This window comes from Phascolarctos cinereus, unplaced genomic scaffold (genome assembly GCF_003287225.1).
Source record: "Phascolarctos cinereus isolate Bilbo 61053 unplaced genomic scaffold, phaCin_HiC Scaffold_5;HRSCAF=322, whole genome shotgun sequence".
NCBI classification, from domain to species: domain Eukaryota; kingdom Metazoa; phylum Chordata; class Mammalia; order Diprotodontia; family Phascolarctidae; genus Phascolarctos; species Phascolarctos cinereus.
The window spans coordinates 406200979-406215458 of NW_027555958.1; the positions used below are offsets into that span (position 1 = coordinate 406200979).

Here is a 14480-nt window from a genome sequence, read left to right on the forward strand (position 1 = left end):
CAAATGGGGTCACGAAGAGTCAGACCTGACTGAAACAACTGAACAACAACATAAATGCAGAAGATAAAAAGGAAGTAAATAAACAGTTTCAAACTTTAAGAAGTTCACATTCTAATGGTGGAGATAAAATGTAAGTAATTAGGTCCATGTGAGACGTAATCAGAGTAGATGGAAGGCGATCTCAGAGGGAAGACTCTAGTAGCTAGAAAGACCACTCTAGGCCTCCTGCAAAAGGTAGACTTTAAGCAGAGTCTTACAGGAAGCTAAGAAAGAGAGGTAGGGATTGAGAGCATTCCAGGCATGGAATAGTCAATGAAAATGCAAGGAGATGGGAGGAAGAGTATTGTGCATGAGGAATAGCAAGTACTCCAGTGAAGCTGGATCATAGAGTACAAGAAGGCAAGTAAAGTGTAAAACTGGAAAGGTAGGAAGGGGCTAGGTCATGGTGAGCTTTGAATGACAGAGAACTTATATTTCATCTTGAAGGTAATGGGAAGCCACTGGAATTTAAGTGAGTGGAGGGGGGGAAGAAGTGACATGGTCACACTTACACTTAAAAAAAAACACTTTGGCGGCTAAGTGGGAGATGGATGGGTTGGAGTGGGGAAAAACTTGAGTCAGGGAGAAAGAATAATTAGAAAGCTATTGCAAGAATCCAGTAGAGAGATGATAAGGGCCTCAACTATGGTACTGTCCATTTGAGGAAAGAAGAAGGAACATATAGGAGAAATGTTGGGGAGGTAGAAATAATAACATTTAGCAATGGAAGGGGTCGAGGGTGGGGTGAGAATAAAGGGTCGAGGATAAAACTGTGGTTGGTTACCTGGGAAACTGGGAGTATGGCAGTACCCTTGGCAGTAATAGGAAAGTTCAGAAGAGGAAATTTTTTAGGAGAAAGATAATGAGTTCTGTTTTGGACACGTTGTGTTTGAGATGCTTATGATACATTCAGATTGAGATGTCTAAAAAGCAGTTGATGCTACAGTATTGTAGTTTAGGAGACAGGTGAGGACTGGATAAATAGATTTGAGAATCATCTGCATAGTATTAACAATTGAACCCATGGGACCTGATGAGATCACCAAGTGAGATAGTATGGAGTGAAAAAAGGAGGGTCCAGGGCAGTCACGGATGACCCCCCACTGTTAGTGGTTATGATGTGAATAAAGAATTAACAAAGGAAACTGAGAAGAAGCAATTAGACAAATAGGAGAATAACTTGGGGAGAGCAGGGTAAAGAAAATTCAAATAAGAGTATCACCCATTTGTACCTATGATGACCATAATGACAGTATAAGAGAGGAAAGACCTAGTGCTCAATACCAGTTTCCGCAACCGAAAGTCCATCTACCATACTATTACTCCTAGCCTCAAATGCTCTCTCTGTGACCATGTATGACTATGCATTTTCTATGTGTATTTAGACAATGACTTATGTCACTGTCTAAACACACACACACACACACACACACACACACACACACAATGCTTACCGCTGTATATAGGCTGCTCTGATCAATAATACACCAGCACCATTTCCACTATCTTACCCCCTAAATACTGTAGTCTAAGTGTCAAAGTAACAACCTAGCAATTCCATTCAGTCATTCCCTACAGAGCCAGCCTGGTGAGAGGATCCCAACAGAATCTTCCACATGCTATAGCAGGTGCCATCTATACCCTCTTCTACCTGTATGCTCCATAGTACCCGATTCTTACACTGAGCTACCTCAGATCAGGCTCTGGTCTTGGCTTCAATGTTCCTCCCCTATCCTCTGCTACTACCACAAAATCCTCTCTGCCCCATGAATGAAAATGTCTCCAAAATGAAAAAAAAAAAAAGAGAAACAAGAGACAACATGAGGGGAGGGGAATGAGGGGAAGAAATATCCTAATCCTGATCTGCAGGGTCCTTAATGCTCTTTTAAATGTCAGAATTTGTTCACACCAGCTATTCCCAACTGCTACTGTGGTTGATTCCCCCAGAAAGGCTAAGGAGGCACCTGTGCCTCTGGAATCATGTTACCTTCCTCCCCTAACAAGTGCCACTTCCAGCTGAAAGCAAGCAAACAGGAATCACAGCTGGTCCCAAACAATTTCAATTCAATTCAATAAGCATTAATAAAGTGCTAGTTGCTAGAGATAACAAAGACAGAAAATGAAAAACAGACTTAGCCTTCAAGAAGCTTATACTTTACTGGCATATGAACTGCATATAAATAGTTAAGTGAATACAAGATCATGTGAAGAGGGAGAAAACACTAACAATTGTAGGAATCAGGAAGGCTTCCTGCAGGAGGAGATATTTGAACTGTGCCTTGAGAGAAGCTAAGGATTCTAAGAGTTGGAAGTTGGGGGCTAGTATATTCTAAGAGAAAGGGGATGGCAAGGGCTGTTACACTGTACAAAGGAACAGAGGTGGAGGTGGAATGCCAAGTTCAAAGAACAGCTAAAAGACTAGTCTGGCTGGAACATAGAATACATAATGGGGAGAAATGGGAAATAAGTCTGGAAAGTAGGTTGAGCTAGAGTGGAAAGGGCTTTAAATGTCAAAGAGGACATTGTTGTTACCCTCCAGGCCACAGGGAAGGAGTCACTGAGTAGCCTTGGGGCAGGGCACTGACTTGATCAGACCCCTACTTTAAACAGATTAACTTGGAAGCTGTGTGAAGGACATATTGGAAAGACTTACAGGATAATATACTTAGTGCAAGAAGAGACTTTGGAGATACCCTAATCCAACCCCCTCAATCTTACAGATGGTGATATGACTTGCCCAAAGCCACAAAGATAGCAAATGGAAGGACTGAGATTCAAATTTGGGTCCAAATCTCCACATCCAGCACTTTTTTTTCCCTAATGATGATGCTGCTTTCAAAAGTCAAGGGTGACTCCAAAGTTGTGAATGTGGATGGTTGAGAGAATGCTGGGGAATGTCTTCCATGTTTCAATAAGCAGTAGGTTTAAGAGAGTAAATGATGAGTTCCATTTTAAATATGTCAGATTTGAGATGCCTATGGGACATTCAGGTAGAGATATAGAGGAGTCAGTTGTTTCGTGTGAAACTGGAGCTCAAGAGAGAGATTGGGCTGAATAAATTGATTTGGGATTCTTCTGGGTAGACGTGATAATTGAACTCATGGGAGCTAATGAAATCACTGAGAGAGGATGTAAAGTTAAAGATAAGACCCAGGACAGGGCTTTGGGGGATACTCCAAGGGAGGAGGACATATAGCAAAAGAGACTGAGAAGCAGTTGTCAGATAGATAAGAGAAAAACCATAAGAGGAGAGTGTCACAAAACTGAAGGAGTGAGACTTCAGAAATAAGGGATATAACAGTATCAAAAACTGCAGAGAAGTCAAGAAAGACCTTAGAAATATGGAATAAAAGTCATTAGATTTAGTGGTTTAAAATCATTGTTAACCTTGAAGAGCAGATTCGCTTTTAGTTGATTTTTATAGTACGAAGCCAGATGGCCCAGGATTGAAAAGTGAGTGAGAGGTGAGGAATTGGAAGAGATAACCCTTTCCAGGTGTGTAGCTGTGAAAAGAAGAAAAATGAATCAAGTGGAGTGATTTTTTAATGATAAGGGAAACTCAAGCAGGTTTGTAGGCAGCAAACAAAGAGCTGATAGAGGAGAAATTGAAAATGACAGAAAAAGTGGGGGTGATCCAAGGAATAAGCTCATGGAAGGAGGCAGGGATGGCTCAAAGGCATAGGTAGAAGGGTTAACCTTGTCAGTAACAAAAAAAAACCACCACCTTTTTATCAGAGATTAGAACAAAGAAGAAAATGGTGGATAACATCAAGGGGATTTAAGGTATAGCACAGATGAAGGGTGGGAACTGATGATGGATAGCCTCTATTTTCTCAGCAGTAGGAGGTGCGGTCTTCTGCTGAGAGGGAGGGATGTTAGAAGAGACCTAAGGAGAGAAGAGTTTTGGAGCAGTCCTTGTAGAAAGGGGGATGTCGAATCAGTCACTGAAGAATTTTTAAAAAAATCTGTAAGGGAAGATTGATGTGATTGTACAAATGTGTGACCACAGTCAGCATAGTTGTATGACTTTCTCCAGTGCATTCAGCAGCACTGATAGAGAGGTCAAAGGGTGGGAATGACACATGATCGGTAGTTTGGCAAGGCACAAGCCGTGTTAAGATAAGGAAGTCCTGGATTCTAGGGGAGAGGGCAAAGTATAATTAAACTAATTATCTAAAGTGTCAAATTTCAAAGGCTGGAAGTCAGACCAGAGCAGGGGTAGAAGAAGGGTTGGGGTGGGGAGGCTAAAGGTACAGTTAAAAGATAAATAATCAGTTTAGTAGGAGCAAAACAGAAGGAAAGATGGGAGGATAGGGTTTTGTAATCAGGGAAAGGAATTTCAGAGCTCTGGATGCTAGAGATAGAACAGTTATAAATAAGGATAAAATCCAGGGAATGACCAGAGACGGTCCCTCAGAAAGAAGATTACTAAATATATGTCTATGAAGTGTAATATAACAAGCAACGGGCTTATGGATTTACATCTTGGCTTTGATGCTATGTGTGTGATTATAGGCAAGTCACTGAACCTCTCTGAGCCTCAGTTTTCTGATCGCTAAAATGTGAATAATCATACTCATCCACCTTGCAGGATTATAATGTTAAGGCAGAATATAAATGCAAGCTTTGGTCATTAGGACACTGTCCTATACATTAGTGCCCCGTCTCATTTCAACTTTGTTAAGATATAAAGTTGCGGGACAGCTATGTGGCGCAGTGGATAGAGCATCGGCCCTGGAGTCAGGAGGACCTGAGTTCAAATCCGGACTCAGACGCACAATACTTCCTAGCTGTGCGACTCTGGGCAAGTCACTTAACCCCAATTGCTTCACTTTAAAAAAAAAAGACATATATATATATATAATTATATATATATATATTATATATATATATATTATATATATATATATATAATATGTATATATATATATATGTATATATATGTATATATATATATATATATATTATATATATTATATATATATATATAATATATATATATATAATATATATATATATATGTTACAGTTGCATATTTGAGACTGATTGGATAATACCAATGATTTGTCAGGACACAATTTCCAACCTCCATTTCCACTCTTCCTTGACCCTGAAACTATTTTAAATTCTCCAAACTAAATCCCAAATACCTTAATCAAACCACCTGAGAAAGCAAGTAAGAATATGAATCATCTGATGGAGTTACCAAGACTAGAGGTCTTTGTGGGAGTAGGAAGATTTGGGGGAGAAGGTTAAGGGGATGGGAGGAGAGAAGAAAATGGATCCACAAATATCTGACTCTCCCAAATTTTATTCAAATTCACCAAATGTTTAGTAAGAACCTACAGTTTGCAGAGCACTTTGTGAGAGATATGAAGTGTTTTTTTTTAAGTCCCTGCCCTGAGGAAGCTTACTATCTATAGGGAGATAAGACCTAAACACAGATAGATATGACAAATAAGTGCCTTGTTATGAGAAATGGCAAATATGGGAGAAAAAATAAATCTAGAAAGATATATAAAGTGATAACAAGGGAGGGTCCACGTGAAGAGGGGAAAATGGGACATCCTGGACACCAGGACCAGTATGAGGCAAAGAGGTGGGATACCACAGGGTATATCTCATGGTCTGAGAACAGTCCAGGTTGCCTAAAGTATAAATTGTATGGAAAGGAGTAATATGAGATAAGCCTAGGAAAATAGGATGATATCAATATAGGGAAGGCCTTGAATGCCATGCAAAGGTTTTGAACTTGACTTGAGGCCTGAGGAGGCCACTAAGAATTTTGCATAGAGGGATGATATGACCATATTGGTGAGTCAGACAAAATATTCTGCCAACAGTATGAAACAGATTGAAGGATGGTGGGGGTGGAGGTTATTGCAGTAATGCAGGTGGGTGGTAATAAGGACCTGTACTAGGGTAGTGTCAGTGAGAGTGGAGAGTACAGATAGATGTAAGAGAAGTTTGGAGATGGGATTGACGGAACTCAATAACTGATTGAATCTGAGAGGTACAGGAGAGATTTATCAAGGATAAACCCAAGGTTTTACATATGGGAGGACAACATGACTGGTAATACCACAAACAGAAGTAGTGAGATCAGAAGACGGTAGAACAGGTACTCAGGGAAGGGGGAAGACAATGAACTGAGCATGTTGAATTTGGGGTCCCATTATGGAACATCCAGGTGGAGGTGTTCTATAGAAAGTAGAAATGTGGGTGTAGGACTCAGAGGAAGGATGAGGAGTTCTAGAAGGAGTTCTAGATCTGAGAATCGTGTACATAGATGGGGCAGTTGAAACCATAGGAGTAAGATTGACAATGGATAGAGAGAAGAAAGCCTCAGGAAAACCCTTGTGGAATGCATACATTAAGGGATTGGGACAAGGTCATAGGGGGAACCAATGCAGATTTGTAGCAGTGAGGCAGTCATTGGGAAAGGAGGTGAATTGTTAGCCTCCTATTTATGGTTTATGGCCATTTGTCTCTGATACACATCATTCAATCAATGAATACATGGTTTTCATGTGTGTCCAGCTGTGTGCTGGGCATTAAACAAAAGCGAAAACAATCTCCATTCCCTAGGAACTTATACCCTAGAGACACACAAACAAATAGATACAGAATAATTAGAAAAGGTGATGGGGAAAGACACAAGCCTCATCTAGAAGGTGTCACTTGGGTCAAGTCTTGCAGGAAACAAAGGATTCTCAGAGAGAGTGCATTCTAGGCCTGGGAGATTGTCAGGTCAGCATCACAAAGGCAGAAGACAGAGTGCAAAAAGAAGCAAGGTCATTTCAGCTGGACTGTGGGGTGTATGGAGGAGAGTAATATGCAACACGAACAGAAAGATAGGTCAGGGCCAGGTGGTGAAGGATTGTAAATGTCATAGAGAGTTTTTATTGGCTCTTGGGGCTAACATGGAGCCACTGACACTTATTGAGCTAGGGAGTTCCACAGTCAGATTTTCACTTTAGGAAAATCAGTTTGGCAGCTGGGTGAAGTCTGCATCAGGGAAGGGAAAGGCTTAGGCAGCAAGACCAGCTAGGAAGAAGAAGAGAAGGAAGAGGAAGAGGAGGAAGAAGAGGAAGAGGAGGAGGGAGAGGAAGAGGAAGGAAGAGGAGGAAGAGAAGGAGGAGAAGGCAAAGGTGGCCAGCGGTAGGGAGGGAGACCCAGGAAGGTCTGAAAGTGGGATTTGAACTGAGTCTTGAAGACTTGAAGAATACCAGAGAAAATAAGAGGCAGAGACAAGGAGGGAGAGCATTCCAGGCATGGGAGAATTATAGGTCTAGGACTCAGAGGAGAGATGAGGGCTGGAGATGGATGGATAGATCTATCTATATGGAGATCAGATCAATAGATAGATCTATATGTGTGTACGTACATAGGAACATATACATGTGTGTATGTGTATACAGTATCTCACAGGGTTGTTGTGAGGATCGTGTGTGTGTGTGTGTGTAATATACATACATATACATATATAGAGACAGAGACAGAGAGACAGAAAGGGAGACAGAAAGGGAGACAGAAAGAGACAGAGAGAGTATATATAATGAGTGTATAGAGAAAGTATATACATATATATATATATATATATATATATATATATAATGAATGTATTTAATGCTTTGCAAACCTTAAAGTGCTATATAAACGAGTGATTTTTCTTCACCAATACTTTTTTATCTGCTACAATATGATCTGTTCCATTATTTACAGTGTTACTTGGTACTTACCATATCATGTCTAGCACTTCCTTACTTGACAAAAAGAAAACAACTTATTAAAGAAGTCAAGGGTAGTCTCCATGCCTCTCTCATTTTTTTCCTCCTGAACCATGTTTTCCAGTGTATTTTTTCACTGTCCTCTCCTAAGCCCACCTTTGTGTAGAAATCACTGAGGACTAATATATATGTTGATTTAGTTTGGAGTACCCTGCACCAGGTTCGTCATAGGATTTTTCTGTCTCCTCATCCTCTGTAATATTCATTGACTCACAAGGGAAAAGTATTTTCATAGTGATATTTCGGCAAATACTGTTACTTGTCATGGATACTGCAATATGAAATGACAAAGTATCCTAGCAAATTTTTTTTGTTGTCTTTGGACTAACGATAAACCAAACTTCAATACCTTCTAGTTTAGTCCTATGCCTTTTACCCCAGCCCACGGATAATGATGTTGAAGAGCACAGAGTCAAGGAGAGTTTCCTTCGGATAGTCCATGAGAGATCTCCTTCCAAATGGATATAACTACACATTGGGTCTGGCTGTTCAACAGATTTTGAATCCAACTAACTATACTATCATATAGTCCATATCTCCCCATTTTGTTCACAAGAAAGAATGGCAGGAGAAACTTTGTCTAATGCTCTGCTAAAATCTAAGCAAACTAGGTCTACAGCAATTTTCTCTATTACTCTGCTAAACCTGTCAAGAAAAAAATGCTATTAGTCTGGCCTTTCCTGCTTTTAATGAAGCCATGCTGGCTCTTTGGGATCACTGCTTCCCCTGGCAGACGTTCACTTGCCAATCCTTGAATCACATGTTCCAGAATTCTATCAAGCACCAAGTCAAGCTCACTGACCTATATGGTTTATAGACTCAATTTCCCCCCCCTTTTTTTTTTGAAAACCAGGACAACTATTTTCACATGGTCAAGTGGTACCTTTCCTGTTATCTATGATCTTTAAAAAAAAAAACACCATCATTCATGGAGGCTCAGCAATCACAAATGTCAGTTCCTTCAGTGTCCTGGACTATATAGCTTATCTGGGCCAGATGACTTGCCTAATCAAGGGAAGATACACTCTTAAATCTCCATAGTTTTCTTAGACATTATTTTAGAATGTTTTATTAAAGGCATGATTAGTAGATGCCTAACAAAGGAAGTCATTACAGGCCCATGCCACACTTTTGTATTCATCCTCCATTACTTGCCTCTATTCCATCTTTTGTGTAAATATTTCTCAAACATGATTTGATGGATAAGCTCCCTGTGAATTCACATCAGTTTCTTTAGATGACAACTCCCTCTCATTCGATGTGGTTTTTTGTGTCTTTAGAATTTCATTCTTCAGAGTCTACTATCCCTTTAGGGATGACTTGCCCTTTAGAATTTTAGGCGATATTACCTTTTTTATCCTTTCTATGAACCTTTAAAGTCTGCTGTCCTAAAATTTAACATGTATGACAAGCTACGCCTGGCTTTCTTCCCCCTTCTCTATCACAAACTCTCAGGTGGTGTAGTGACTTTCCCTCAGGTTCCCATCATTTCCACTCCAGCAAATCAGTTCTTCCGTGTTTGGGACAAATAATTCCAGAAGAGAGATTCCCATTTGGTTAGTTCTTATACTTTTTCAAGTATAAAATTATCATAAGGAAAGGCTAGAAATTAATAGCCTCTCTGACATTTTTAAAGTCGGGTCAGTCACATCAATACAATAAACTTACTATATTTTTAATTCTTGCCTTTGCACTTTCGTTTATGCTGTTCTTCCTATATGAAACGCCCATAACCTTTCTACAGAAAGTAGCATCGTAAAGTAGAAAGAATTCTCAAGTCAAAGGAGAGGTGTCCAAATCCTGCCTCCAGTGCTCACTACCTGTATGACCCTGGGTAGTTCACTTAACCTCCCTAGAACTCAGTTTCCTCACCAGTAAAATGAGTGAGTTTGACAAGATAGCCTCTGACATCCTGTCCTGATTTAGATATAAGACATTATCTAGGATCTAGGATCCTGCCCCCCATCCCAAATCAATCTTGCCCTCATGAAGTTTCCCTCCATGAAAAAACCTCTCAATGATTTCTTCTATCACTAAGCTTTCATCATGCTTATTATATGTACCACACAGTTTTTACCCATAATTATATATTGTGTTGCTCTCTGATTTTTCAACATGTGTCTCATCTTCCGAAAGTTTATAAGCTTTTCAAGGACCAAAACCATGTCTGAATTTTCTGTTGTATTCCCCAGGGCAGCACAGCTTGAGACATAGGGCATTCAATTAGGAATTCAATATAGGACATTCAATGGGGCATTTAGCAAAAGGATGACTAATTTAAGTTGGGGCAGCAAAGTGACAAAGTGGACAAAGTGCTGGGCCTGAATTTAGGAAGACTGATCTTCCTGAGTTCACATCAGGCCTCTGACATTTACTAGGTGTGTGACCCTAGGCAGCTCACTCAACCCTGTTTGCCTCAGTTTCCTCATCTGTAAAATGAGCTAGAGAAGGAAATGGCAAACCACTCTAGTATCTTTGCTCCAAGAAAACCCCAAATGGAGTCACAAAGAGTCAGACACAACTGAAACAACTGAACAACAACAATTGAAGTTGCCCCAATCAAAGACTTAAGCATTCATTTCTAAATCTCAGCTGGGGCTTCAAGGAATAGCACAACAGTTCTAGTCATGGGAGACCTTTGTTTAGCTCCTGGGTCAGCATCACCACATTGAAGTCCCTGGGAAGGGAAGCCTATAAGAGCAACTTGTCATGAGGAAGCTCTGAGATGTCTGCATTCCCAGAACCAAGACGATGGGGAGAAGCAGCAAGTTTTTAACCAGGTAACAAATCAGAAAGTGACCGGAATAACTTTGCTTACCCAGAAAGCACTCCCAGGACAAGGTTGAGAACAAAGAAGGATCCAATGATGATGAGGGGGATGAAGTACAGCCAATTCCAGGTGGCTCCTAAGGCATCATTGGTCTGGAAGATAGAAAAATAGTCACATCATCATTCCAGTGGTACCCAAGAGGGGAAGTGGGTTGAGGTTTAAAAAAAAAAAAAAGCATTGAATCTATAATCAAAGGACCTGGACATGAATCCTAGCTTAACTCCAATTATAAAATCTTAGAAAATACACAGAACCTCACTGAGACTGTTTCCTCGTCTGACAAATGGGAAGAATACACTTTGCACTACTTTGTGTCACAGCTGTTATTTGGAAAGCACTTTGTAAACTGTTAAGTGCTACATAAAGGTAAGCCATCATTATTCCCACTAAAATCACAGATATGGAAGCTTAATGAGTATAGTTACATCTTATTAGCAAGTGCCTCTCTTGACTCTGGATTTCGATTTGTGAGGTCACGTCACATTCTCACAGGAGAGTCAAGGGGTGAGTGATCACATCTTGATTAGTTGTAATGATAATGTATAAGCTAGCCCTTCTTCTCTACCTCAGCACACACAAGGTCACCATGGTATACTCCCAACTAGCAGGAATGAAGGCTCTGATCTCAAGCATCAGTCACCCAAAGGACAAACAAATTGGAGAAGGCTTTGTAATTTTGTCCGTGTGGAAAACTCTCTGCACCAATGTGCCTCTGAACTTCTCTGTGACTTCCTGAGATGTGTGTGTGTGTGTGTGTGTGTGTGTGTGTGTGTGTGTAATTTTGCAAAACCCTATAGTGCCATAGAAAAGCTACTTGTTGTCATTGTTGTTATTTTTATCTGAGCCACGAAAAGATTAAACAGCTTGTCTAAAGGTCATATAACTAGTGATAGAGTTAGGATTTGAACCCAGATCTTTCTGATTCTGAACCCAGCATTCTCTCTACTAATCATGTTGCCTGTAAGGGCCAGACACTATGGAGTAAATCCCCTTGCCTGGTGCTAATACAAAGTAAACTAGAAAATACATGCAAATCTTGATTGTAGTACAGGTATCTAGATGAAAATATCTTTTTCCTCATAATCTTCCATCTCCTCCCCAGAGTAGTTCATTTGGGAGTAGACATTGCACCATATTATTATCTGTTCAAACAGAGGGGCAGTCACAGAGTTGGGATAAGAACTCAGATCCCTTGACTGCCAGCCCAGCACTCTATCAGCACACTGTTTCTGATATCAATGATTAGCCCTTTTTTTCCCTCTCATTTCCACAGCTAAAATTTATATTCACATTTTTCTTCACTGTATCTCTTCTTTTGAATGCTATAAAATCCTCTGCTTGACTTTTAAAGCCATTTCTAACACTCCGCTCTCCTTATACTTCACTCTTTTCCATACTCAACAATCCAATGACTTTGGCTTTCTTGCTCTTCCTTGAACCTGACTTTACATCTCTTAACTCCAGGCATTTTCACTGTCTGTCCCCTATGCCTGAAATTCTCTTCCTTCTCATCTCTGCCTTTTGCCTCTGACTTTTTCTGGCTTCCTTCAAGACTGAGCTAATATCTGGCCTTCTGCAAAAAAAAAAAAAGTCTTTCCAGGACCCCCTCAATGTTAGGCTTTCCCTCTGAGATTGCCTCCAATTTACAAAAGACAGAGAGAAAAAGAGAGACAGAGACAGAGAGAGGGAAACAGAAGGAGAGAGATCATGTATGTACATAGTTGTTTCCACATAGCCCCTCCCATTAGAATATAATCTCCTTGAGAACAGAGAATATTTTTTTTGTCTATCTGTATAACCCCAGTGCTTGGCACAGTGCCAGGTACAAAGTAAATGCTTAATAAATGCGTATTGACAAAAATCTCCTTTTCTAATTGGTCTCTTTAGGATTAAAAACTGGAAATTATCTGAAAAATCTTGTAGTCTACCCTTTTCATGTTAGATGTAAGGAAACTGAACCCCAGAAAGATAGTTACATAGATAACTAAGAGCAGAATGAGGATTTGAACTCCCTTTCCATCGGACTCTCATTTCTTCCATATTCTCCCCTCCATTTTTTCTACAATGAGAGACATTGTATGGCAGGGGTAAGAGCTCCAAACTGGTAATCAGTATATCTAGGTTCTAGTGTCATATAATTGTATGACCATCTAACCTAGCAAACTTCGTCTGAAATACCTATAATGTTCACAGTATCATATTGGGTGCTCTAAGTTACTTTTCTCGAACCCAGTTTCCTCATCTGTATAAAAGAGCTACTGTTATAACACATGATATCTATCATCCAAGTTCATCACCTTCCGAGGTAGCAGAAATTTCCCATAATTATTTTGGGAACAAGCTTTCCCTTCACACCTAACCTCAACCCTTTGTCTTTATTCTCTCCCTAACACAATTCAGTGATGTATTACTTGCTTTTGATTTTGTGTTAGTTTCAGGGGAAAAATGCCTTTTTACTAAGCAGGATGAACAGAGCCCAATTCTTTCTAACTGCAACATATATTTAGCTCTATTGAAGAGAAAGTGAGGCTGACGACTTTGTGTAATTTTCTCACTTAAATCCAATTCATGCATAAGTCAAGATAAGTCAGTGATGCCATTGGTCCTCTTTAAAAAAGAAAGATGAAAAACTGAGATAGAATCAGTTTACATCAGAGTAGATTCAAATCTGGCCTTAGATACTTGATGGTTACTAGCTGTGTAACCCTGGACAAGTCACTTAAGCCCAACTGCCTCACCAAAGAGCCAAAAAAAAAAAAAAAGGAGTAGAGAGGGCTTAGATCAGGCATCCAAAAGAATTATCCCAGCTGCCAGAGTAGCAAGTATGCAATGTGATTTCATGGCTAACATGTTAGATTCAGAGTAGGTCAGTCAATAAATATTTGTTATATGCCAGGCACTGTGCTAAGTACTAGGGATACAAAAAGAGGTAAATGACAATCCTTGACCTCAAAGACCTCACAATCTGAGGAAGACCCAACTTCAAATCCCATCTCTAAACCTTAATAACGATGTGACCACAGATAACTTTTATGAGTCTCAGTTTCCTCATCTGTACTTTTAGGGTAGCAATGACAATCAGATAAAATAATTAACTAAAATGCTTGCAAATCTTAAATTGCTATGTAAATACCAATTATTACTATTAATAAGCTACATAGGGACATTATGGGTTCTCTTTTTTGGAAGGACTTTAAATTGAGGCAAGAAGTTGTTTTTTTCTGGAAGAATTGAGGTGACAGCCCTGATGAATTAAATGATCTAGGAACAGCCCTGTTCATATATACAACCACATGCAGGAAGGGTAAGAAGAAATCTGGTTAGTTCCAATGATTGATTGATTAGTGCTTCTTGGAGCAAATTTGTTTTACTTCCTCTAGAGCCATAGCCCAGACCCACTTTTCTCTAAGGCTGGAACATGGCCAGGGCAAGGACTCTGTCTTCTATTTCTTTGTTCAGGTGAGGTGCTCTGAGTGGCACCTCTCACAATGCTGGGACCACCACAATGACTGATTGGCATTACCGAATGACAACAATGACAATGATGAACAGCAGCAAATGAGTAGTAGCTACAGCCACTGCCCTGGGGAATGATTAAAGATGATTGACAGCTTAAAAGGTTTTTCTGGAGAAAGCTGTTGGACATCCTCCCTAGATTATTCACAAACCTTTTAATAGAATTGCTGCCCCCTCTCAGCCTCCTTCCCCAGCCTTTCTCCCCCTATACTTTCTCCCTGCACCTCCCCTTACTGGGGGTCCCACCCCACCTTATTCAGTGGCTGATGAATCAACAACAAAGGCCAGATGGGCAGAGGGACAGG

The 14480-nt window shown here is 40.1% G+C and overlaps 1 protein-coding gene across 1 annotated transcript in view; it reads right to left on the minus strand.

Moving 5' to 3' along the window:
- Positions 1 to 14480, minus strand: part of CACNA1E (calcium voltage-gated channel subunit alpha1 E) — a 405939-nt gene that overhangs the window by 199149 nt on the left and 192310 nt on the right. Inside the window, 1 exon segment of the mRNA XM_020984357.2 lies at positions 10648 to 10751. Within this exon segment, the coding sequence (XP_020840016.2) occupies positions 10648 to 10751 (104 nt within the window).